The sequence below is a fragment of the Phaethon aethereus genome (genome assembly GCF_964289735.1).
Source record: "Phaethon aethereus genome assembly, chromosome: 8".
Taxonomy (NCBI): Eukaryota; Metazoa; Chordata; class Aves; order Phaethontiformes; family Phaethontidae; genus Phaethon; species Phaethon aethereus.
The window spans coordinates 16,210,493-16,234,395 of NC_138584.1; the positions used below are offsets into that span (position 1 = coordinate 16,210,493).

Genomic DNA, 23,903 nt, shown 5'->3' on the forward strand with positions numbered 1-23,903 from the left:
TGACTCTTAAGTCTAGTCAGGGGATAATAGCATCAAGACATTTGCTCCTAGTGAAAGGTCTTTAGGTCCATAACCTACTATTTTTTTTAGTTCACCAAAGCTTAAGTCTATTAACCTGAAAGATAAACATGTTGACAGAATAAAACAAGCTCTGAAGGTTAGCAGTTTCTTATTCTAACTCCATGAAAGAAATAACAAAGTGAGACATAAAATTGTCTATTACTGCTAGAACAGCATTATAACTTAAGCTTTTATACTTCATGTTCTCTCACAACACAGCACATCACTTTCAAGTTCAAAACTACCACAGACAGAAAGCTATCTATGAAATGGTTCGCTTATTTCTGTCCCATTTTATTATAGCCACAGAGTTCATACTTAAGAACAGCTAAAAGTAGAAACAATGAAGATTTGCTTTTAGCCGTACTAGCAGGTTTAGACAAACTTCATAAGTCTTCAGAATGGAGGCCTGTTTGTCTGTAAATTATGATAAATATTCATCTACCCCATAGCAGCACTGGAAAATTGAAGTGCTTTCAAAGGATCAAAAAACACTACATGGGTGCATAATTATTATATGGTTAGCTTAAAATGTATCTGCATAAAATATCTGAATTATTTTACTCCTATAACATTAGCACTACAAGAAACTCATCTGCTCTTAGACGCTTAGAGAAGAGCTATTTGCTATTCAAGGACAAGAAGAAAAGAGTAAGTCTATGAATAGATTTATAGCATAGAAACAAAGCATTCTTCCCAGAGCTGAGTCAATCTTATTCTCAGCACTCTTGTAATCAAGACTTGCATCCATCAACACAGTACAGCTGGCCTCAAGGAGGAGTTTGTAGGTACTGTATCAGACTCGTTCTTCAAGGCAGCCTTTGCTGAAGTGCAAACATAGACATATGTTCTAGCTACTCTACTTCCTGAAATTTTAGCTAAACAGGCAAGCTCTTTGCAGTGCTGTACAGCTGGTCATTCACGGAAATATTGTTGCTTCTGTCATATTAAAATGTATTTTAAGCTTGTGAAATGCAAGATATTTGATGGTGTGAAAAAGCTACTACTCATATCTCAGACCTCTTCTCCCCTGGCTTTAAGTTTGGACACAAAAGTTGTTTGTTTGGCATTTTTTTAATGGGAATTTTTTGATCACTTTGCCGCCTAGGTATGGTACACTGTTTTTGTAACTTCACAGAAATCTGTTTACCAATGTAAACATCTGTGTCTGACTGATTCCCTCTCTTTTGGGCCTATCATGCATGCATAATCTTGTCAACAGAATTACATGCAATGATATTGCTCACATCAGTCTTAGTAGCACAGATAAACTTTAAAGCTATCCTAGATACCCTGTTGAGAAAAGGATATGCCATTTTCCTCATCACTCCACTGTGATCTATCTGTTCACAAGCTAAACTTTCTCAACAAAGCCTTGAAATATGGTCTAACTTGTCAACAGAATATTTTTCTCCAACTACATAATCACAAATCTTTCTGGTGTACTGTATACTCTTAGTGATAACATTAAGAAGGCAGTAAAGAACTGAAGTCCCTGCAGCTGAATCACCAAATCTGAAAACCTCTGATCAGTACAAATGTTGATCTGCTGCAAGTACTTCAAAGAAGTGTTAACAATGCAAACAGGCACAAGTGTTTGTAGCAGAATTCAGAAGGGTTTCTTCCTCTGGCTCTGCAGCTCAGTGCTGTGCCATTATGTCAGTCAGCACAGCAAGGCAATGGTACAAAAGTCAGGGTGCGCATGCAGTATCATCAGCTACATTTTTGTACTTTCACACTTATGTCAGATGCTCTTACTCAGCAACGGCTGCTGCAAGGTTTTGCTAACGCCTGGAGCAGCAGGCTGCTGTAAGGAACAAAAATTCCTGGGACGTCTAGTTCAGCAATTTCCTTATCAGAAACAAAGAAAGAATCCACGGATCAGAAAATCCTGAGAGCCTGTTTATCAGTTCCTGTTAACATGAAAATATGATGTGCGCTTCCCACTGCTAAGTGACGAAAGGTTCTGGAATCATACACTGAATCTTCACGCTTCCTGCAACAGAATTTATTGTGTTATTTTATTTAGCTTTTTTCCACGTAGTGGTATTTACAGCTAAGCTAGCTGACTGGAATTGGAATGTCAAGGACCCTGCAGGAAATATATTTTTATTGCTGGTTTTGCTACTGCACAGCTTTATGCGGCAGTTTTATTGCTCACTTGCCTGTAGGATGCACCTTCATTACACAAAAATCTCACACCGCCTTCTCATCCTACATTACAGTATTCATGCCATGTGGACTTCACAGCTCCTGCATGCTGGAAAGCTGAAAGACATGCTTTCCTGTGCCACATGGCCACTTCAGTTCTGCAGTGAAACGCCGCACAAATTAGCAAAGACTCAACAACCCTAAGACATACCAGCTTTTCCAAAGCACAGCTGAATTCCATTCCTAGCCAGCTAAAGGTTCTAACTAGTGCCACTGTTTGTGCTGTCTCAAGTCTCGTGGAGTCTGGCATTTCTCCTAGTTTTCTAGGTCTGGAATTCACTCAGTCTCTGCTGCTCTTACAGATTCTGAATTACCAAGGTACTTAAGCAGGTGCCTACCTTAAAATACATAAGTAGTCCCACTAATTTTAATAGGATTACCCATGTGTTTCAAGTTAGTCATGTGCACAAGTACCTTTCCAAGGGCCGGCTATAGTTTTCTATAGCTCCCAAGAAGTTAGTCTTTTCTCAGAGTAACACTAACTTTTGGAGGGAATGTAAATAAGGTGTCTGTGTGGTCACCTAACGATCAGGTGCACCACAGCTGAAGCAAGGATCAAGTGCTCCAGAGCTGTAAGATGCAGAAATGCTATAAATGTTACATAACTAGTGAAGATTCGAGGAAAATGTTAAGAACAGGTGCAGCACAGCAGCAAGCCAATTTCAGTTGCCCATTTCTCTATATTAGATAAAAGATTAGTATCTTTGTAAACATTTCATTTTCTCAGCTTTCTTGGTATATTTGCGTTTAAAATGTAGTCTGCTTAGCCCCAGAAAATACATTTGTGAGAATAAAGAGTCAAAGTGTCAAAAACATGAAAGCCACCACCTGTATTTTACAAACTGAAACCTGGACAACTATTTGCCAACAGAGAAAACAAATTGCTCAGAGAGAGCTTATCTTGGGAGATCTTCAGAGAAGTACTCTCAGCTCTTGCAAAAAGTCCCCAAAACTCAAAAAGCAGAAGAAATGTCTTCTATTTACAGGGCGATTGTAGAAAACTAGTAGAAAATACAAAGCTGTTCTGCCAATGCATTATTAACCATACAGTACTATATTTATTTATTTTTACAGGATGCATAAGTACTTGTCATCCTACAACAGCAAAACAACCCCAAGGAGCTACCTTACTGTGAGCTGCTTTAACAGGCAGCATTTCAGAGGACTCATATACCGGTTGAAAATTTGAAATACAATCTAAAGGAATATTCTCAGTACCAAATCTAGTCTACTGTTCATTTGTCCAAGTTTTGAACTGCAAAACAAATCTGAGATAGAGTATGGGACTGGAAATCCAAACAACTATCATACTTCTTGCTGACACCAACCTCCTGTGTCACTTCGACAAATCTCCTCAACCTAAGAGCTGGATAAAACAACCCTTCACTACCTCCCCAGATCATTAAAAGGCTAAAATTGCTTTTGTTGCCTTCGAACTCTTCTCAGGAGAAATTACTGTGTAATCAGAGCAGCTGTAAACAACTGTGAAGAGAAACTTTCTCACACAACTTTATCAGCACCTAGCGGGCACTGACACTGCTGCAGGTCATTTCCATGTTATTAGATAAACACCTCAGCCCCTGGACTTTGCTAGGAACTCCGTCTATACCTGTGGGGTAACAACAGCCACCATTTCACATAGACATCTTAACAAAAAGAATAATTACAAATACAAATGATAAAATTAATAGAATCGAGTTTTAAACAGAAAAATAATAGAATATGTAAAGTGGCATTCTTCTAGCTGCATTTATGCATAGGCTATAACTTTGGATTACTTATCAAATGCACATTCTCTTCTAAATATTAACACGCTAACTGTTAACAGAAAAATCTTACATCTACACTAAAAATATCCTGGCAGAAGACCTCAGTCAAAACATATGTTTTACTAGATTACTCATAGGAGCAATATATTGACAGTTAAGTGCCTAGAAATGACCTTCCCTTCTTATGCAAAAAGTCAATTCTTTCAACACTGAGAGCATCCTAGAAACTTTAACACTGCTGTACTGTGCAGCAAGATTATGCTGCCTTCTGTACTGTACTGTTTGTATCACTCACTGGAAACATCAGCATTACTATTAAAGCTAGGGAGAAGACAAAAAATAAAATACCTTTGAGCCAGGAGATGTGTGCTGCACTATGAATGTAACAGCAGGCATTAAAAAAAACTGAATAGAAATGTCCAGCAGGAAACAGAGAATATAACCGATGAAGGAAAGTGGCACAACATGGAAAAAGCATAAAAAACCTCTCAAAGGCAGTTGTCATTGGGTTTTATTTCCCTGTGAATACATGTGGAATCTGCTTTTGTGCAAGTCACTACTTTCCTGCAAAGTCTGTAAAAGCATCCAGGAAATACCTGACTAGTTCCCCATCCTGCACTTATCATCAAGCTGTTCCTGTCATATGAGCGAAAATATTCCTACGCTTCTAATGATTGCTGCATTTCCAAAAGCTTTTGAATACAACAGACTCAGCTGGCATTTTCTAAATTTAGATTTACCAAGGGCAAGCTTCACATCCTTATGTGTGCATATTAAGAGTACCAGTGAATTTTCCTGTGGGTAATGGGCCAGCTCAGCTCAACATCAAGGATGTAATATTTCCTCTAATAGTTACTGTGTGTTATCATTCATTTTATTTACCTGCTACTACATTACTATAGTTAACGTTTATCTCGATCACCTGATCCAAGCAGGTGCATCAAATGAATGGTTGGTTGGTAGCTCAGGAGATGCTCCTTGCTATAAAGGACCAGCAATAAGGTACCTGACAAGGCCAGTTTGAAAATTACTGCTGCCTGGCTGATATGTGCTTAAATGGGATGAAGATTTTGCAGAAAAGCTAACAAGTACACTGTCGTGTGGTTCAACTCTTCAATGAAAGGTGGAGGGAAACAGATCTTAGCCTAACCTAAGCAATGGGTGAGTGACTTGCAATGCCAGCATGGACTCAGACAGATGGACTCTCACGTTACAAGTGAAGTGGGTCTTGTACAGAGCCAGAATTAATAGGGTGAGACTGAGATGGAAGCAGTTGTGGTGGAAAAGGAGTGTGGTACTTAACCCAGGGAGGTGAGGGAGTACTGCCAGTTTTGCCAGATGGGCTCAGCTACAGAAAGGTTGGAGGTTCTTCTAGCCTAGCAGGGATCTGTAAGCCTGTATGGAGGAGTTACTGCAGCCACTGTCTCAAGGGGTGGTGGAAACACAAGATAAAATGGTAACACATAAGCATTTGAAGAGCTAGGCTATGTTTGGTTTTCTACACAGAAACCACCGCCAAAATTCAGAAAATAGAAAAACCGTGAATAAATATGGGAATGACAAATAATTGTCTCTATCCACATCAATTCTGCATCCCCTCCAACCCAAAGGATGACAACTGACTCTTAGCAGTGGCCCTAGAAAATTAAAATGGAAAAAGAAAGCTTCCCTTCTTTGGGTGATGTTGCACGGAAGAACAATCTCCCTCTCCCTTGGATGGCATGACGCTGGGCCAAGGGACAGCATCCAAACTGCCCTGGTTCAACCAGTGACAGATCTCATAGTGATATGTCCCTCAGTAATACCACTTCCATACTCAAAACCTGTTCTGGCAAATCTTTTGTAGTGATTGACTATTTCTACAGAGCACCTTCCCTACAACTGCAAGAACCTCTGGATTAATCCAAATACTGTTGTACCAGTCGAAATAATGATAGCAGTTGTCACTGAACTACTGCTCAGAAACAACATTCTGCCTCCATGACAACTGGACATTGTTTATAGTCAGAGGAGATTAACACTCTCATTTCATAACAACTGCAGTAAAAGCTGTCTCCTCTCTCCTGTTACTTCCTTCATTTAAATACATCAAACATATACAGTATCTACCACAGTCTAACCATAAATTAAATAATTGAGAAAGAACAAAACTGAAGTCCACATACAGAAGCAAAAATCTCACTTCTGTAGCGCTATGACTTACAGAACTATGGCAATATTGAAGACTCCAACACGTGGGGAAAATTAAACAAAAAAAGGAAAGAGTTACACAGCCATTTAACAATGCTAGCCTACATTTTGTACACTACCACCAGGAGATCCCATATTTAAGAACTGAAATTAGGAAAGAGATAACATTCATCCAAAAACATGGAAAGGATATACTTACCTGCAGTTCCTAAGCTAAGTAGTACAGCAACCCAAAATACCCAGAACACAATGAGAATTAGAAAGGTCCAGAGTGGTTGGAACAGGAGAAAAGGAATTCTGCCAATAATTTTACCAACAATTCGAAAGAGCTGTACAGTGAACTGAAGCCTCTTTCTTAGTACAAGTATAAGGGAAAGCAGAACAACCTGTTATAGGAAATAAAAAGACAAATTGTTGGATTTTTTTCCTTAAGAATTGTAGCAGAGTTGTCAAATGTGGGATCAGATTTCACAAAGATATGACAGCATGGCATTTTACACAAACTTACTGCGTACTGGGAAAGCTTTCTGAGACACTGCCCATATTCTCAACGAGTCTGTGGATTAAAATCTGATTTTCTGAAGTCATTACTACTGTTTCTTTAAAACAAAATAGGATTCATAAAACTGTTAATTCACCCAAGGGAAACAGTCTGTTTTGCTTTAGAGCAAACACAAATGTATGTTACATGCTACACATTCCTTGCACATATCCTGTATGTCATGAACACTTCTTCCTATTCAGGTCAGCTTGCCAGTGCTCACACCAGTAGGAGGACCAGTCTTCTTCTGCATAAAGGACAGTAGCACAAGCAAACTAATTGGAGAGCTGTGTATGCATGGAAGCAAAGCAGACATAAAATGAAACCTCATTTAAGTAAATTATTTTTTTCCCAAAGTAAAAAAACCCAAACAAACAACAACAAAACCCCAAATCAAAAACCCCACAACCCCCAGTTCTTTGTATATGACAAGGAACTAGGAACAGCAATTAACAGAGAGATTGAAAGCTATGAAAAAATAAATGCAACCAGTGGCAGTTGCTTCACTAGTTTTTTTGCCTGCTCTAGAAAGAAGCCACCAGCTCTGAAGAGAAGTGTAACCTGCAGCAGTGGATGTTACCACAGTTCTGCAAACAACAGTCAGTTGTACTGGAACACACATGCATACAAAGGAACCTTTTCATACCCCTTTAGTATCAACAGAAGTAAAAAGGTTGTAACTTACTGAGGGTATGAAAAAAATCTGATCTGTGACACATTTATATTTGTCACTATAAAGTGTCAGACTGTTCGTATCTAGTGAATTCCAGTTGATGGATCCTACTCTGCTTTAAGAAAACAGAAGAACAATCATTTTGACAAGTGTCTCAAAGCTTGAAGTACAAGTTGTCTGTACACTCAATAGAGCAATGACTCCTTTAACACTGCAACAGAGTGAAAAAGTCACTTTAATAGTTGCAAGCCACACTCAGATTTTCTGTTGGAAAACAAGGTCAATGAGAGAAAAGAGAGTTTGACCCCATAACTTGAGGCCTAGACACTGCTGCCTATGCTTCACTACCCCTTTCATTGTCTAAAAGAGCTGCCACCCCTTTCTCCTACTGACAGGGTAGGATGAATCCACAGATCTCATGTTCCCATTGAGCCAGTGCCCCTCTGTTCACTCAGCATGATTCTCCAGTTAGCTGATGTGGAGAAGAAAGGGGATGGAACACAATTACTGCATTTCTACATCACCAGTGCTAACGCTGTTTGTACAGGGTTGAAGAGTGGCAGAGCCTTGTGCTGACAAACAGATTTCACAATGACAATATAAAACTATTTAAATGAGCATAAGCAGATCTTAGAAACGATTCTCATTTTCAAATCTGAAAGGAACGAGGAATTATTTTTACTGTTGCAGAACTACTGTAACCCAAATTTACAAGTTACAGTCTCTGCCACTGCTTAGGGTAAAATGCTACTTACAGTAACTATTGTTGAGAAGATAGCATATCCAAGCAGAAATTTTACATTTTCCTTTTCTGTTTCCAATTCAGTGCTGGGATCACTCCTGTAGTCATAATAGAGCCACCAGAGAACACCTGAGACAACTGAGCAAACAAGAGCAGCATGAAGGTGGGCAGCACTCCCCAGGCTGCAGCACACTGCTGTTGGCAGGCTGACGTCTGCCTGGCCTCCCTCCTGAGTCTCTCACCCTCCCGCCTAGCCCAAGCTCAGCTCAGGAATACTGAGCATAGCAGGGAGGCACAGTATCAGTGATCACAGGGAAAATTCACATAATAGTCTATTAGTCTGATGCAAAACCACAGCGAACGTTTGGTTTTCTTGCAGTTATTCTAGAGCTCAGGCATGTAATTTCATTGATGAGATACAAAGCTAACTTTCATGGAATGACAAGCTTCAGTTAGACACATTCCTACAGTTATCACTTTTTAAAGCAGGCAATGTAAAACTTCGTTAAACTTTCTTTGAAACAGTAGCATTTTCATAACTGCCTTCATTTGCTAAAAGAAATGCTGTTTGCAGGCACCTATGAAAAAAAAAAAAAAATCATCATCCCAACACTCAGCAGCTGAAGCAGCACAGCCAGACCTTGGCACTGGAAGGCAAGCAGGGCTCAGCTTGGAAATGGCTACAGTAAGCTTAAGGTTACTGAGGATGGCCCTGGAGAAAAAGGATGGCTGTTTGCTCAGCTGCCTCTCCTTCAGTTCAGCGAGATGATCCATTTAACTAAGCATATGCTAAAAGGTAAATATACTTACATAACAACCCGAATACAACCAGTGCAATCAAAGTATGGACCAGTAGTGTCCGAATGAATCTGAAGGCTAGAACCAGTACAAAAGAGAAGGCTGAAAAATATATGAAGTAAGTTTATTATGAGTGTTACAACCCATGTAACTTAACTCTTATTTACTTTAAAGATCAACTGCAGAATTTGGGCTTTTATTTTTAGACAGTGGTCTCAAAAGCAACAGCATTTAGTAAAGCTGGCAACCTTTTTAACATTTAAAACACACAGTTACCTGTAACTCACTAATAACGAGCTTATAGCTGAAATATTTCACCTTGGGAGCTATTAGCTTTCCAACAATGTTTTGTATAAGATTTAAGTTAAAATGCTCATGCTGATGCCATTTTTTTCATCAAGAATTTCTTACAGTCCCCTGAAATGAGGTATATGATCATATCAAGGAACACAGAATCTGATAATTCATAGAGCTGTATTCCGTCAGTCTAGTAAATGCTTCCTGTTAAAACACAATCACTCTTTCTTAAAAACAACTCTGCCCAGAAAATATGAAAAAGATCACTTTTAAATTAAAAATATAAAGTTAATAGAAACATTTGAAACCTCACATTTTAATTGAATATTATTATTCACTTTTTATTTATATCCTTACCTAGTGCAAGGACACTCAGTCCTATCACAGTATCTCTTCCTGCCAATATTCCACTCAGAATTCGGTGAAAAACATCCATTTCATTAACCATACTTATTAAGACAGGTGCATATTTGGAATAGCATTCAGGATTTTGTGGAACACATCGATTAAATAACGTCAAAGTTTTACTGGAAGGTTAAAAACAAAGATGGTGAAAAATATTAATTACTGGACAAACAGTTGCAAATCCAGAGAGATCCATTCCACCACTCTCTTTCAAGCCCTCTGCAGTACCCTGCCAGCATCCTCAACAGAGCTGGCCAGTCTGATCCGTAACTTGGCAGGCATCCTCCCTGCCCAGGGACCTTGCACATGAAGTCTGACACAACAGGGCACTGGGCATGGGAGTGGTCTGTTACAAACAGTAGTTTTATGTTTCATCTGCAAATTAAACTCCTAGCAGCATCACGCCTGTACCACTGTACCAGCACATCCATTCAGGATCAGCCTGGGGGAAAAAATGAACCACTACCTCGATCGCCATCAGCATGTAGCTCCTATTCCCATTCTAGTCCGGCTTCACCTGCTTTGCTCCCATGTGTTTATGTAAACCCTAAACTCATGCTAACATAGCTGTAAGCTACATTGTAGATCATTCTAGACAGTGAACACTTTCCACTGTTTTTATGATATTTAAGCATTCAAAAGCCACATCAAATACCAAATATCTACATATGAAATTATTTGGCACTCCCAGCTAAGCTTCTTGAATATATTTATTGTCCCACTTTGGCAATGCTGCACTACAACAGTCAAAGACATATTTATACCTAAAAAGGAGAGTTTTGTTCATCAACTGTTAAAAACTTCTCTGACTACCTTTGCTTCTACTATGAAGTATTATTGTCTAAGATTAGTAACTTTGCTGAGTTCCCTGCCAAACAGAAAAAAGTCTAAAAAGTCAAAATAAGTAAAACATGCCATATTTTTTTGTCAATTTACATGTTCTCCTTCGATCCACTGTATGTACTATTTTTATGTGTCTCCTGCTCTCTTCTGTTTGCTTTTTTCCTCTGTTTTCTCTTGTTCAGAGCAGATGACTTAGCTCTGCAAACAATCAGTTCTTTGCTGTATTTTCATGACACAGTGGAATTCAAAATCATGGGCTTAAGGATTTTGACTCAAAATGCCCAATGTTAAAGACAGCACCATCCACAGACCTATGCTTCGAGGCTTTGAAACAATTCTGATGGAAATTTCTGGGTTTAAGACAATAAGCAAGGCCCAAGACCACAGCTCCTCTTCCTTGGCATTGAGGGAGAGAGCAAGAGTCTGTGCAGGAGACAAGTTGCTCCTCATATGGAGTGCATTTCTCCTGATCTGGAGAGGAAAAATCTCTATAGAGTAGAGGAATGGAGGGAATGCAGTCCTTGTTCAATTTGTGAGACAGGACACTGGCATGGTCACAGGCACACATGAGAACTCATAAGGATACATGTGCAAAAATAAACAAAGCGAAACCATTCTGATTGTAAAGCATCAAGTCAAATACAAAACATGAGAAAGTAACAACCCTTAAGAAGCTGTTTGGACTCAAGGGTGTTCAAAAGTACCCAGTAATTCTTACCTTGGTGGAACCGGCAGTGTGGGACACAGCTCAGCTGCCTTTGGATTTTGTGTGTAACTAGAAACATTCAGGTTGTAAATGCAAAGACAAGAACCTAAAGGGAGAAGGGGAAAGTAACTTAGTATTAAAGTTTTAGAGAAAAACACATTATCAATTAAGTTTTGCTCACACTTCTGCTTTGATCCCGTAGCAGGCCATATTCATCCCTGATATTCCAGTGGGAATGTAAATAGCAAATTAGTTATTTGTGCAAATCTAAAGCAATCTCTGTGGAATCTTTTGCCTTCCAGACTTAACTATAATTACTGTTTACTGATCTTCCTGGAGGGCAGGCACACCTGCCATTGTTCCACAGTGTGATACTGCAGGTCTAAACTTTTACTCATTAGGATAACAGAAAAACCTAAAATGACAGAAGCTACAATAGAACTAGGCCCCTCATGTTTTAGAAGAGAATATGTATCTATCCAGAAGCTTAACATTTTCTGGGCTGTAGGTTAAATATTACCAGGTACTCTGCTAATAATACTCTGCTACATTATATAATGCTTCTGGGAAAGAAAGGCTGGATACATTTAAGCTATTCAAAATCCAATACTGCCCTCTCCCTTGAGATACACATGCAAGCAGTTTTAGCGCGTAGATGGAATTTCATGCAATTATATTCAGTTACACTGAAAATACTTATATAATACCACAGGCGTTTACAGCTTTCTGTACATACCAAATGATGGCAAACTACCCCAAAATAAAATTAAAACGAATGTTGTCAATGTAAGTAGCAATCCTTGCCAAACAAAACAACAAAACAAAAAAGAATGGAGTTCTGACCCCTGGTAAAAATAGCCACTAATATTCATATATGGTCTGCAGTTTATGCATACCCTATGGAATAAGGGTTAGGCCACAGGTTATTTTATTTGCATGTTGGACATGAATGAACTGGAGCTGCCTCTTTTGCACAATAGCTACTTCTGACATCATATCCATCTTGAACAGCAGAATAAAATCAAAAAATTTCTAGGTGGAATAGCAAACTTTGGGATCTGATGTCTAAAGGGATAAAAACACTTGTGTATCTCTGGAATTAATAATTCCACCATAGTTCTAATTAAATTTAAAAGAACCAGTTGGACAAGTTTCTCAAATAGCATATGAGCTCTCTTCATTTACTGGCACCCCCACTGAACTACACTAGCTCATTCTTAGCAGCCAGTTTTCTGCTGCATAATCTCAGCATTGTGCAGGAATTAATCAACAACTTTTGAATTTGCATAAGAGAGCTGTAACATTTCTAGAAACTATGGCTTTGAAATAAAGCCGAAACAAGACATTTTCTTTTCTGTTGCCATGGACTGCTCAGGAAATTAATGGTAAGAAATGACTCCCTAGCGTACCACACATAAGAACAACACAGTCAAAGCTGCTCAGCTGTTCTACAGATACACTAAAATACTCATATTCCCTGTTGCACACCATTATTCCTTGCAAAACTCTGGAGGTCTTCCAAAGAGTTGAGTTGCTCTTGTGGACAACTAGACACGCACAAGGAAAGTGAACTGATTTTGAGGCTTTGCATTTCCAGGCTGCATGAATTCAGAAAGAACACATACCTAGAAAGAAAAAAAGATCCTCTTTTCAAAAAACAAGCTTTGTGGGTTTTATAGGTTTAAATTCTGAGCCTTCTTTCCATTTTTTTAGATCGCTACAAAGCAAATGAAACTCTTCTACATATAATGGAAAAAAATGGAGCTTGAAGTCAGAAGTTAAGAAGCAATTTGAGAATATGCTACATTTTTACACTTCATTTCATGTTCTTAAATGTGATCAGAAGCTGCCACGGTGGGTGCCATTCTGCAAGGACTAGTTCATGGGAGTCGACAGAATGACTGGGAACTTCAGCATGCAACTTCTGTAAGTATAAAGATTTGCCATATAGAATGACTGCTGGTTTGGCCGAAGTCCTATTTAAGACCTTATTTAAGAAGAAGCCACCATAAAGCATAACAATATAGCACATTTTCAAATTCTATCTGAACTTTTTAGTTTCACTCACCCTTTCGTACCACTCTCACACTTTTTTTTGCCTTTCAGTATAAGCATGTATATATACATATATGCATATGATTGACAACTAGAAGATGTATATCTTATTAAATTCTCAAACATTTGATTTATTTAGACATCATTTGATGGACTTACTTTTTATTAGTCATGTCCTGTCCAGAAAGGGGTGCCCCTTTTACAGGAGTGTTCTTCCTACCACATATGTTCCCAAAGCTGTCATATCCAAGCACAAGTCTTTCTGCGGCACCAGCCATCACAGCATAGCCAGTTATAAACATCTGTTAAAATATTTTTTAATGTGAAATCGTGCTATGATAGCTTTTCCTTCCCATGCAATAAATTTTCCTTTTAACCCATGCATTTTTGTCTTCTGGCTTCAAATAGTTAAATCTCAAATTCACCCCTCTGCACATGGCCAGAGCAAGACATATGGCCCTATTTTAGCCCCCTTAGAGCTTTCTTTTGTCTATTGTTGAAAGTATATAAAGTATATAAATTAAGCAGAGTATCACAGGAGAAGAAATACAGGAGTCTGATTAAAATAATAGGAAGACAGTAGCAAGTTGCTAAACATTGCCTCTACTGAAGCTTGTATGAGTCACTAGGCAAGATCATTCACATGGTAATTTGTCACATCTGCTCACTGTTGCTCGTTTTTCAGGGTGCCCTTCAAGACACACCTGGGCAATACAGCTGATGAAATGTTGAGCCTTTGCAGCTGCTGGTAGATTTAATCAGAGGTATATTTTAAACACATAAAGTATACTTAAAATGCAGGTTACCTGAAATTTCAGGAAGATGCATTCTTTTAACACATCTGAAAAACCTGGAGAGAGACACACTGTGGACTTAGGTGACACTGTATTGCTCTGCTGTCTGATCAGCTCTCTGTAAACCCCAGGGACAGCTAAGCACCTCCATTGGCCAAGTAGCAGCAACCCTTAGCCAATATAAGACATTTTTGCTTAGGAACGGAGTTTAAACCCTGCTCATGTACCCCACGAGGGCCAAAACGCCCCTTGAAAAGAACCTTTCCAAGTACCAAGAAGCAGTAATTCTTATGGGAAGCTGGTGAAGTCCTGAGCACTACTTTACCCAAAAGCTTATTTACAGCACTCCAGCTACTGAAGAACTCGGTGATTCAGTCATCTCCCCTGTCCCATGGGGTGTAAACCACATTTCACATGCACCAAGGACAATACACTAAGCTCTATGGCTACCTGCCAAGTGCTGGCAGCAGCAAGTCTTCTCAGTCCCACATTAACCAGTAGTGCTTTGCATGGAGTCGCTGAATGTCAGCTGTGCTGGAGACAGACTGCACGTATCAGATCCAGCACAACTGCTTTCTCACTTAAGGTTTAGAGCTTTTCTTTGTTATTCTACTTTTAACACTTGTGACTAAAGATGGGATCTGGGCAAAAGCTGAGTCTCGTACACAAATATGAAAGTAACATGCTTCCTTAGTCCCCAGTGCAGTCTCATATTCACTTACACGTTTGCAGTCCAACTAGTTAAATAATATTCTTTTTAAAATTATGACTGCATGTTAATGCCATCTCAATATGGAGATCTTTGTAGAGACTCCACAATTAAAGCTGACATACTACTTGTGGATGTGGTATTTGTTACAATAACAAAGTATTTTCAGATCCAGTTTATTAACATATACTTGCTATGTAAATAATTCAGTTGTTCTCAGAAGAAAAAGGAGACATGAACTGGCACTATAACTCAACCTGAAATATGCTTCCAGGAAAATTATGGCATTCCTCTTGAAGATGGATGTTACAGGTCCATTGCCATCAGTATGGCAAATACTGTGTGCATGTGTTTTTTTTTTTTTAAGTCCAGAATGCTGGATACAAGCCATAAATATTGTTAAGTAATAGATGGCTGTTTGACTGCTGGAGGGGTGTGTCTATACATGCCACTGATATGCATTTCCACAGAGTTATTAATATGGTTTCAATGTTTTTCCACTATGTGAACAAACCAGTGTCATGTAAAATTTTTTTAATCTTTTAAACACAAGGTCAAACAAATGAAAACAAATACATATATGCAAGAAGCTATTTCACAGAAACTGAGCAATAAAAACAGCGAGAGAAAACAAACAAAAATCCTAATCACCATTTGACAGGTTTAACTTTTGGCATTCCCTCCACTGATCAAAGCACTAAGCATAAAACAGGATGGAAAAAAACCTATCGTGTTCAGAAAGTTCAGCTTCAGCAGTATTCAAACTGTGTATGTGTTCTTCTGCATTATCTTCCATTAAAAGAGTTATTAGGAATTGAATTGAAAACTGATTAATAGTGTATTCACAAGAATACACTGTAGCCTCAGACACATAATGAAAAAAACATTCACACTTAAGAAAGGCAAAGTCTGTTCCCAAAAGTTTGCGTGCTCTTCTAAGCACAGGACAGATAGTGACTTGATATAACAACAGACGGACATGTTCCAAGGTAACAAGACTACAATGAATGAGACAAGTAGAAATAAAAGCCCAGTCAGAGCCTGGACTAATTTACAAAAAAGCAAATTCTAAACAACCCAGCCCTGTGTATAAATGGTATCTAAAGCATATGGGCAGAACTTAAAAGTCTGTGTAACAGACAGTGCAATAAAGCATTGCACCACCACAAAGGTCAGTTCTGTCCCAGTGCAATCCTGGGATCCTAACGCCTGGTCCCATGATAATTTCAGTTTAGACTTAGTATACCACTGTGCAGAATCCCACTAACTTTACCTGTTATCTGATTTTTCCTTCAGAAAAAAGCATGCTTACCAAACCAGCCCAGAAAATTAAGAAGAGGAGCAACCAGAGAGTGTCTGTGCACTTTCTGTAAATGACCGGTCTCCATTCCCTTAGTTCAGAAACACTATCTCCGGAATCCTAAAATGAAATAAGGAAAGAAAAGAAAAAAACCCCATACTTCCTGTGAAATTAAGTTTCAAGCGTCCGAGATTTCTGAAAGAGCATAACCTTGCACTTAAAATGGCAAACGCCTATTAGCTCTCTGCCCGCAACAGCTGCGCAGCTGCCACCCCACCGCGCTCCACTCCGCACCCGCCGCCCGCTTGCAGCCCCGCACCGGCCGGGGCAAGCCTGGCCCCCGCCGCAGGCCTGGCCCCCGCCGCGGGCCAAACATCCCGCCGCAGTCCCGGGCACCGCTCCGGCCCGGCGCTCACCTGCAGCCGGCCCCCGCGCCGCTCCATGCTCCCGCCCGCCGGGCAGGGCCGGGCCGCGCCGCGCCGTCGGGCTGCGCGGGGGCGGCCGTGGCGGGGCGACGCTGGCTACGGGACGGGGACGGCACCAGCGCCCGCCCGGGAGGAGCGGCCCGGCCGGGCGGTGGCACCTCCGGCAGCTCCTCCTGCCGCGGTGGCCGGGCACTGCCAGCCCCGTCCCGGCCGCTCCTCCCGGCGCCGCGCGGCGGGCGGGCCGCGGCCCCGCCGGGCAGCTGCCTTTGCCGGGGAAAGGGCATTTCCCTCCACGAGACACAAGCGCCGGCGGGGCCAGGGGCCCGCAGGCGCCCCGCGGACGCGCGGGCGGAGCTCGCCTGCCCGCCATTGGTACAGCCCCTTTCCGCGGCCCGGCGGATGGGGTGCTTCGGCCGGGGAAGGCAGCGCCCGGGAGCCGCTGCTCGTAGCAGTGCGGCCGGCGGGACGGACCCCGGGCCGCCGGGGGCCCCTCCGCTCCCGGGACACGGCAAAGGCCGAGGGGCCGCCCGGGCTGGGCCCGCCTTCCCGCGGGGCAAGGGGCTGGCGGCAGCGCCCGGCGGGAGGGACGGGGCGAGCCTGAGGTTCGGCCCAGCCGTGGGTTTGCAAACGGGCACTGGCCAGAGCGGGAGGTTTATTTTTCACCATTAATTAGTTCATTTATGGGCATAACTGGAGCTTTGTTATTGCCAGGACAAAACGCGGGCTGTCTCATTGTGTAAAGCCAACTGATACCGGTACCCGTTTGGCTCTTCTGGCTGCACTGTCAATATAGTCAGTCATAGGTCCTTTTCAGCCTTTTTTGTTTGGTTCGGGTTTTTGTTTGTTTGTTTGCACAGTTACATTACACTGACGTGGTATGTTAGACCATAATTACCTCTCATCGATGTCCGTATGAATGTCGCGTGCACAGGAATAACCACGCTGAATTAGATCAGTGCTTGTAAGTTGAATGACCAATGAATGCAGAAAACATTAGCTGCTTTTAATAACCTGTTTTCTCAGTGCTGTCCCTGTTGTCTTTCTATTTATATGTTCACAAGTTCGTCTCCATAATCTAGAGAAAAATAATAGCACAAATTGAAAAGACATTAAAAGTACATTTTTGTTCCTTTCCTGACAGCCAATGGAAAAAATGCCCTCTTTAGGAAGTAATACATCTGCAACTACAATAAAATTGAATTAAATTGAAGCTATTTTGGAAAGCTGGTTAAGAATTGATCCATCTTGTGCAGGACACAGAGCACTAGGCTGGTTTTGCCTAGAAAAAAGAACTTGCTCTGGTTCTCAAGTGAAAATGCAGAATGAAACTTCAGTGACAAACTAGCATAGATGGAAGTAAATTGGTAATATCAGAAACTGGAATTTTAAAAAAAAGAGTTAATCTCTGACCCAGAGCATTTCAGAGGCCTTCTAAGCTAACTGGAAATAACATTTTTCAAAAAAAGTTAACTTGTACAATGTTTCTGAAATTGACTTCTTAACTGATTTAACAGAGCTCAGTACAATTCTGATTTACATTTATACCCCACCCCAAGAAATGATTCTGAGAAAACATGACAGGAAAGATTTCTAAAAACTCTGTGTCTTACAAAGGAATTATTAAACCATTTAGTTTCCAGCCAACTCACAGTTCTTGTCTTTATCAGCATTGTGCCCTTTAATGCTCATTATTCCTCAGTTTGTAGAGAGTTTTCATAATTTGTGTGAAAATGAGAATAAAATTCTAAAATTTAATATTCATTGCAAAAGTAATTTTGTGTCTATAGAACGTAAATAGAGAAAATAGCTTTTCCTTCACTTTCCACTATTGTGCTTTAAAAATATGTGAAAAAAGTTATTTTCCCTTAAAATACAAATGTGAAATTTCATGTGAAACTTAATTTTTTTCCATGAGAAGTTTAGTATTTTGATTATATCAAGAAAAATGACACAAATTATTTATAATTTTTAACCTAGACAGAAAGAGTAACCTCATTATCTGATTAAGAAAAATCATTCTAAAAGAACAATACCAATGATGAAGGCTGATACTAGAACTTGATGGCTTGCTGTCATCACATGCTAATATTAGCTTTCATTGTTGATCTGGCCCTTTTTGAATGATTCTTCTTAAGCTTTGTGTTATTGTGAATAAAGGAAAACAGCAAATGGAACAAATGTTTTTAATAAAATTCGGATTCCAAGCAAGTGAAGTTCATGGAAAAACACTGGAATCAGCAGTAAGGCCTGCTTTTACCAAGCGATATCCAGCATAATTCTTGTATTCCTTCAGTTATCCTAGGAAAAGTTATCTTATACTTGATAGCAAATAACTCAGGATTAGAATAGGATATTTTTTAAATTGTGAATTAAATATTTTAATTGTAGTGGGTTTTTTTCTGAATTTCAAAGGCGATCAAATAAAACATTTATTCTACTTCGTAACAGCTGAGTAATTTTACCGTGCGTCACCAGGTGGTGCCCTGCTCCTTGTTTGGAGTTAACAGCGCAGCATTTCGGATTGGCGCAAAGAGGCTGATGCTGTGCTTAGCCGGTAGTCACAAATGAGGATTTTCATGTTACAGTTGAAGAAAATACCAGGAAGCATGGCTCAGATTGGATAAGGAGTTTAAACAGCCACATCCCAAATGTAATATGGGAAACTCTGGCTTGTTATTTGTCCAATCTCGCAAGTGCCCAAATCACCAAGATCAATTTTAAACTTTCTCTCTTACCACTTTCACAGGAAGGAACCTGATTCTGCAGTTGAGTAGTTCAAGCGCTTGGCGGGGGAGTAGGGAGTTTTAGAATTGACATTTTGTAGCATTGATCCAGTTTAACCTGAAATAGAAATGACATAAAAAAGAGTTGTGGAAAAGGAATATTGGTTTACAGAACTGTTCCTTTTATGATAGCACTAATGACTTGGCCAGAGAGGTGTTCACCGGCTTGTGCTTGCTCTCTCTCTCTGGTGAGAAACCCAGGTTGGAGCCTTTGGCCTCAATCCCTTGGTCTACATGCACAAGATGCTGACTTTATAACACGTTGCATCTAAGTCTTGTATCCAACTACAGCCACTTTCCTGGGAGATTAGTATGATGATTCATTTGTGAGTCTTCACTGCTCTCTCGAGTATGTTATCTTTCTGGTAAAGTCAAAAAAGATATTTAAAAACCTGGAGTACCAGAATTCAGAGTGATTTAATTGTGAATTAAGACAGTAACCATTCCACCTGCTTGGTGTGTTGTGGTGGGAGATTAACATTTACATTTTCAAGGCTACTTGTAGTTTTTAAGAGCTTTTTTTACGTTTCCCATCTTCAGACATGTTTATCAGCATCAACAACAGAAATACTGCAGCAGTGAAAATTCATGGGCATTTTCCTCTGGTTTCAACCCTATGCTTTTCACAAAGGCACCCAAAATATATCTAGAAGAAAAACAGACATAAAGTCAAGCTTCCTGACTCCAAGCCTTTGCTTTAATCACAAGGTTCTTGTTATTTCTTATGAGTGTGGTTTATCCATGAGTTTATTCATGGATAGTGAGTCTTGGTGCTGCCTGCACTTAAGGTCCAACTTTCTTCCAAGAAACTTACTTGGTTAAATCTGGGGCAGGAATCTGGGTTGGGAGAGGAAGGTCTTAAATGAGAGCATGACAGTTCCTTGCCAGACTGGTTAAGCGAGATGACTACCCCTATCTGTACCCCCTTCTGGGTGAAACAAGAGCAGAGACCAATTACTTTAATAGCAGGACACAGCAACTGAGAAAGTCAACCTAAAAGCAAATATTTTCTGCCTAATTAGAGAATGTGCAGCTGAGCATAATTTCCATTACTCTCAAATGATCTTGCTTGTGTACAGTAGTTTAACAAGTAGGCACAATTCTCCATATGTATTTATGTTACCTGGAACATCCTGAATTGAAACACCCAGAGACTGAACATAATGCCACCTATTGTGTTCTGGCTGCTAGGCAGGTTTTCTGACAATTTCCACTCTAAGACCTGGTGTTTATGTCCTTGCCTCACTTGAACCATTCAGTCTGAAATCTCTCATTGCAGGTGCTGAAGATTTTTGGACAACTTCAGCACAAGTTATTCAGTCATTTCTAAGGATGAAATGAGAGATGCAGACATTATGGTATCCCCTTTTTGGGTAGTAGTAAAGAAATTCTTATACATGAATTGGATCAGAGATTTTTAATAGACAAGGAGAAAGAAGTGTCTTCTGCTTTTTCTCATGTCTGAGAAAATTCATCCACATTTGCCCAAATCACTTTGATAAATCACAGTGTATGCTCAGTCAACCTGCTGAGCTTCATAGCTAAGGAATCTGAAGACTGTGTCTGCATGGTGTACTCCTGAACCTGCCTGAGACAGTTTGGACTACCCTGAAATATGCTTCTGACCTGCCTCATAATTTCACTGTTTTGCCTGTGCCTCGGTGATTGTCCTGATGGTGGCCAGACACAATGGACAAAGAAGGATCCTGAGATGAATGTAAAGAAAAACAAAAGGAGAAACAGCTATTGCTGTTAAACAGCTTCTTGGAGTTGATAAGGAATACTTTGGTTAATAAGGAAAGCTCTCTGAGGAGCTCTCCGAGAAGGATTAGGGATTCATAAAGGTCGGTATCAGGAAGGATCATTAAAGCATTTAACTGAATGCTGTACATAGTGGGCCGTTATGCCTCTGTTGAGCCACAGTAACTGTGACTGACTGAAAGCCAGGACTAGCTCAGCAAAGACACTAGAAACGGAAGTTGTAAAGGAAAATGGAAGATTATGACAGCAGGGGAATGGCAGCCAGAGAGATGAGGTGGACAGAGGACTAGCTGTCGGGGGATAGCATGCAGGATTGGAGTGAAGGGTAAGACTGGATGTGAATGAGACTGAGAGACAGGAGGAAATGGCTGGAAAAGGGGGGTGAAGATTGAACAAAGAAGGAACCTGAGAGCTAAGGAGGGGTAGAATTGGTATAAGGAGTTTATACAGCAGGCCAGGGAAGAAGAGGGTAGATCAGAGAAGCATGAAAGCTATGTGGGGATTAAACAAGCAATAGCACAAGTTCTGAAGGTACATAAAACATTAAGACTGTAGGGAATGAGCAAAGGAATCCAGGTCTGCTACCACTCCCTCTCACAGCCGGAGTATCACATTTCCTCTGCTGTCAGCAAACATCCACAATGCTGACTTGGAAGTGCGCTGTCACACTCTGGCCTAACAACTCAAATTACCTTACCAGGTTTCTGATCAACCTGCTAGTATTGTCAGTTACTCCACTGGATCAGCTGGCAGGCATCTGTCCTATGTATCTAGGGAGTCCAATCCTTTTGATGACTTGAGTTAGTGTATTTATGATGCTTCATGTTAGCTTTTCTGTTCACTCATCTAGAAAATCCCACCTGATAATATATTTACAGCTGGAAAGTTAACTACTCTGTTATCCATATAATAATGAAAAGGCACAAAAGATAAAATAAACAATATTTTTTCCTAGTAATTTGATGATTTTTGAGATGCTCCACTTCTCAGCCTTAAGAGTCACTTGAATTAAACAAGTTAATAACCAATTAATAAGCCACTTATTTCCAGCTTCCAAACAACATCGATCCCACCTTCTTCTGGATATCTGCAATGCATTGAGAAGCTTTATTTGTATTTCAGAATATTGATTATTGAGTAGATTATCCAGGGATCTAGAAGAATAGAGTGTATACACCTTATAGCCCAGCTATATAGCTTTAGCTTACTACTGCTAATGACCACCTCTCCTGTGACTTACCAACCATATGAATCATTCAAGGAAGGAGTACAATGCCACAAAGTTAATTTGTTCCACTTTCCACACGAGCAAGCAGAGATCTGCACAAAGAGCCCTTTCATCCCTGTCAATACGCAAACTAGAGTACAGCCTGACACTAGGAAAGTGTTTTGAGTGTGTTTGCTGAGCTGAATCTGATAATAAACTTTAGAGCTGACTCATTTCAATGTTTTAGAACAGAGCAAGAGGATCAGTGTTTCGGGGTTACATAGTGCTTTATATACCAACCCAGACAAGAAACAGCACTAGAGCTGCAGCTTTGTGGGATGTCAGAATTACAATATTACTCAGTATTCTGACTGGTAAATGGCATGGGTAGCATAAGATGAAAGAGCTTGAACTGGAGCTACTTCTGTTGTTCAGGACTGTTAATGTGCCTCTCCAGTCCAAAGAGTAGACATGCCAGTACATTTGAGTGCATCAATACCGAGAACAGAGGAGTAATTGTATTGCTCTTCACAACACTCCCAAAAAAGCCAGGGAAGAGAATTGCTTGAGTTTCAGAGAAATTGAAAAGTGAAAGATGTGGATTTGTAAGGTTGGAGAAGGGTGGCTTGTTCTGTAAGTTATGTAAATGGAAGGAAGGATGGAAGGCATTCTTGAGAGCCGAGAAGAAAACAGAATAACCTAGGATAAACCCAAATCAAACAGGCAGCTAGCAAAAGGCATCAAGCTGGACCACATGGAATCTGCAGAAATATCTGTGACCTACACAGTCAGATCTAGTTTGGAATGCAAAAGATGAGAGGTTTTTATTAATTGGGTGGAGACCAGGGCAGTGTGGTTTTTATCAACACTGAGATAAGCAACATATTCATTACAAGGACAAAAGCGGAGTCTTTTGTGCCAGCACAAGATCCTTCACTGTTAGTTTGGTTCTTGTAAGGACAATTTATATTAGTGGATTCAGCTATGGAATGATTGCCAACGAAAATCATGTCGAAACCAGACAGCTTGGACTGTAGACTTGACATTAGGCCCTTTTAGAAGTGCTGCTGCAGATTTTCCCACTTGATGTCACTCTCGGGCAATTTTGTCAGCCCTGATCTTTGCCTACAGCAGAAGGGTTATGAACTCCAGATGGCAAGCCCATGTATAGAACATCACTTTGTTTCCAGTATCTTCAAAGTGGCTTAAGTGCAATTTTGTTGTTGCTTTTAGTTTTGGACTTTGTGGGCACTGCTTTTCACTGCTAACTACTTAAGACTAATTTCACAGATTTATTGTGTCTAGATGTTTATTGCATGGAGGTTCAAAAGTGTGTATAATTCTATCTGTGTTTTAGAGTTTTCTTTTTAAAACAAAACCTGTTACTGTATAATGCGGCTTGGACAGCAGCATATATTTTCCTGTTTTTTCTTCTTACAAAGAACACAGCTTTTATATAGAGAAGGCATTAGACCACCTAGTCTATTCAAACCTAATGCTCCCAACCACATCACAGGCAGCTAGCAGAGAATCTACTTAAGTTATTAGGCTATTTGTAGACATCATTGTATTCACTGCACAGTTTGGCCTATTACTGCAATTACTATACATAAGAATAATCATTACTTTAGTCA

General features: G+C 40.2%; 1 protein-coding gene across 1 annotated transcript in view; it reads right to left on the bottom strand.

Annotated features, from left to right (window-relative positions):
* SLC44A3 (solute carrier family 44 member 3) overlaps positions 1–16,809 on the bottom strand; it is a gene marked incomplete at its 3' end in the record, with an annotated part of 40,089 nt that extends 23,280 nt beyond the window's left edge. Inside the window, exons 1-9 of the mRNA XM_082002755.1 lie at positions 16,510–16,809; positions 16,106–16,213; positions 13,450–13,592; positions 12,724–12,860; positions 11,248–11,341; positions 9,639–9,808; positions 8,997–9,086; positions 8,200–8,324; positions 6,430–6,616 (exon numbers count right to left, since the gene is read on the bottom strand). Coding sequence (XP_081858881.1) covers positions 6,430–6,616; positions 8,200–8,324; positions 8,997–9,086; positions 9,639–9,808; positions 11,248–11,341; positions 12,724–12,860; positions 13,450–13,592; positions 16,106–16,213; positions 16,510–16,536 — 1,081 coding nt within the window. The 5' untranslated portion in view covers positions 16,537–16,809. The remainder of the gene's footprint in view (positions 1–6,429; positions 6,617–8,199; positions 8,325–8,996; positions 9,087–9,638; positions 9,809–11,247; positions 11,342–12,723; positions 12,861–13,449; positions 13,593–16,105; positions 16,214–16,509) is intronic.
* Positions 16,810–23,903: the final 7,094 nt, after the last annotated feature.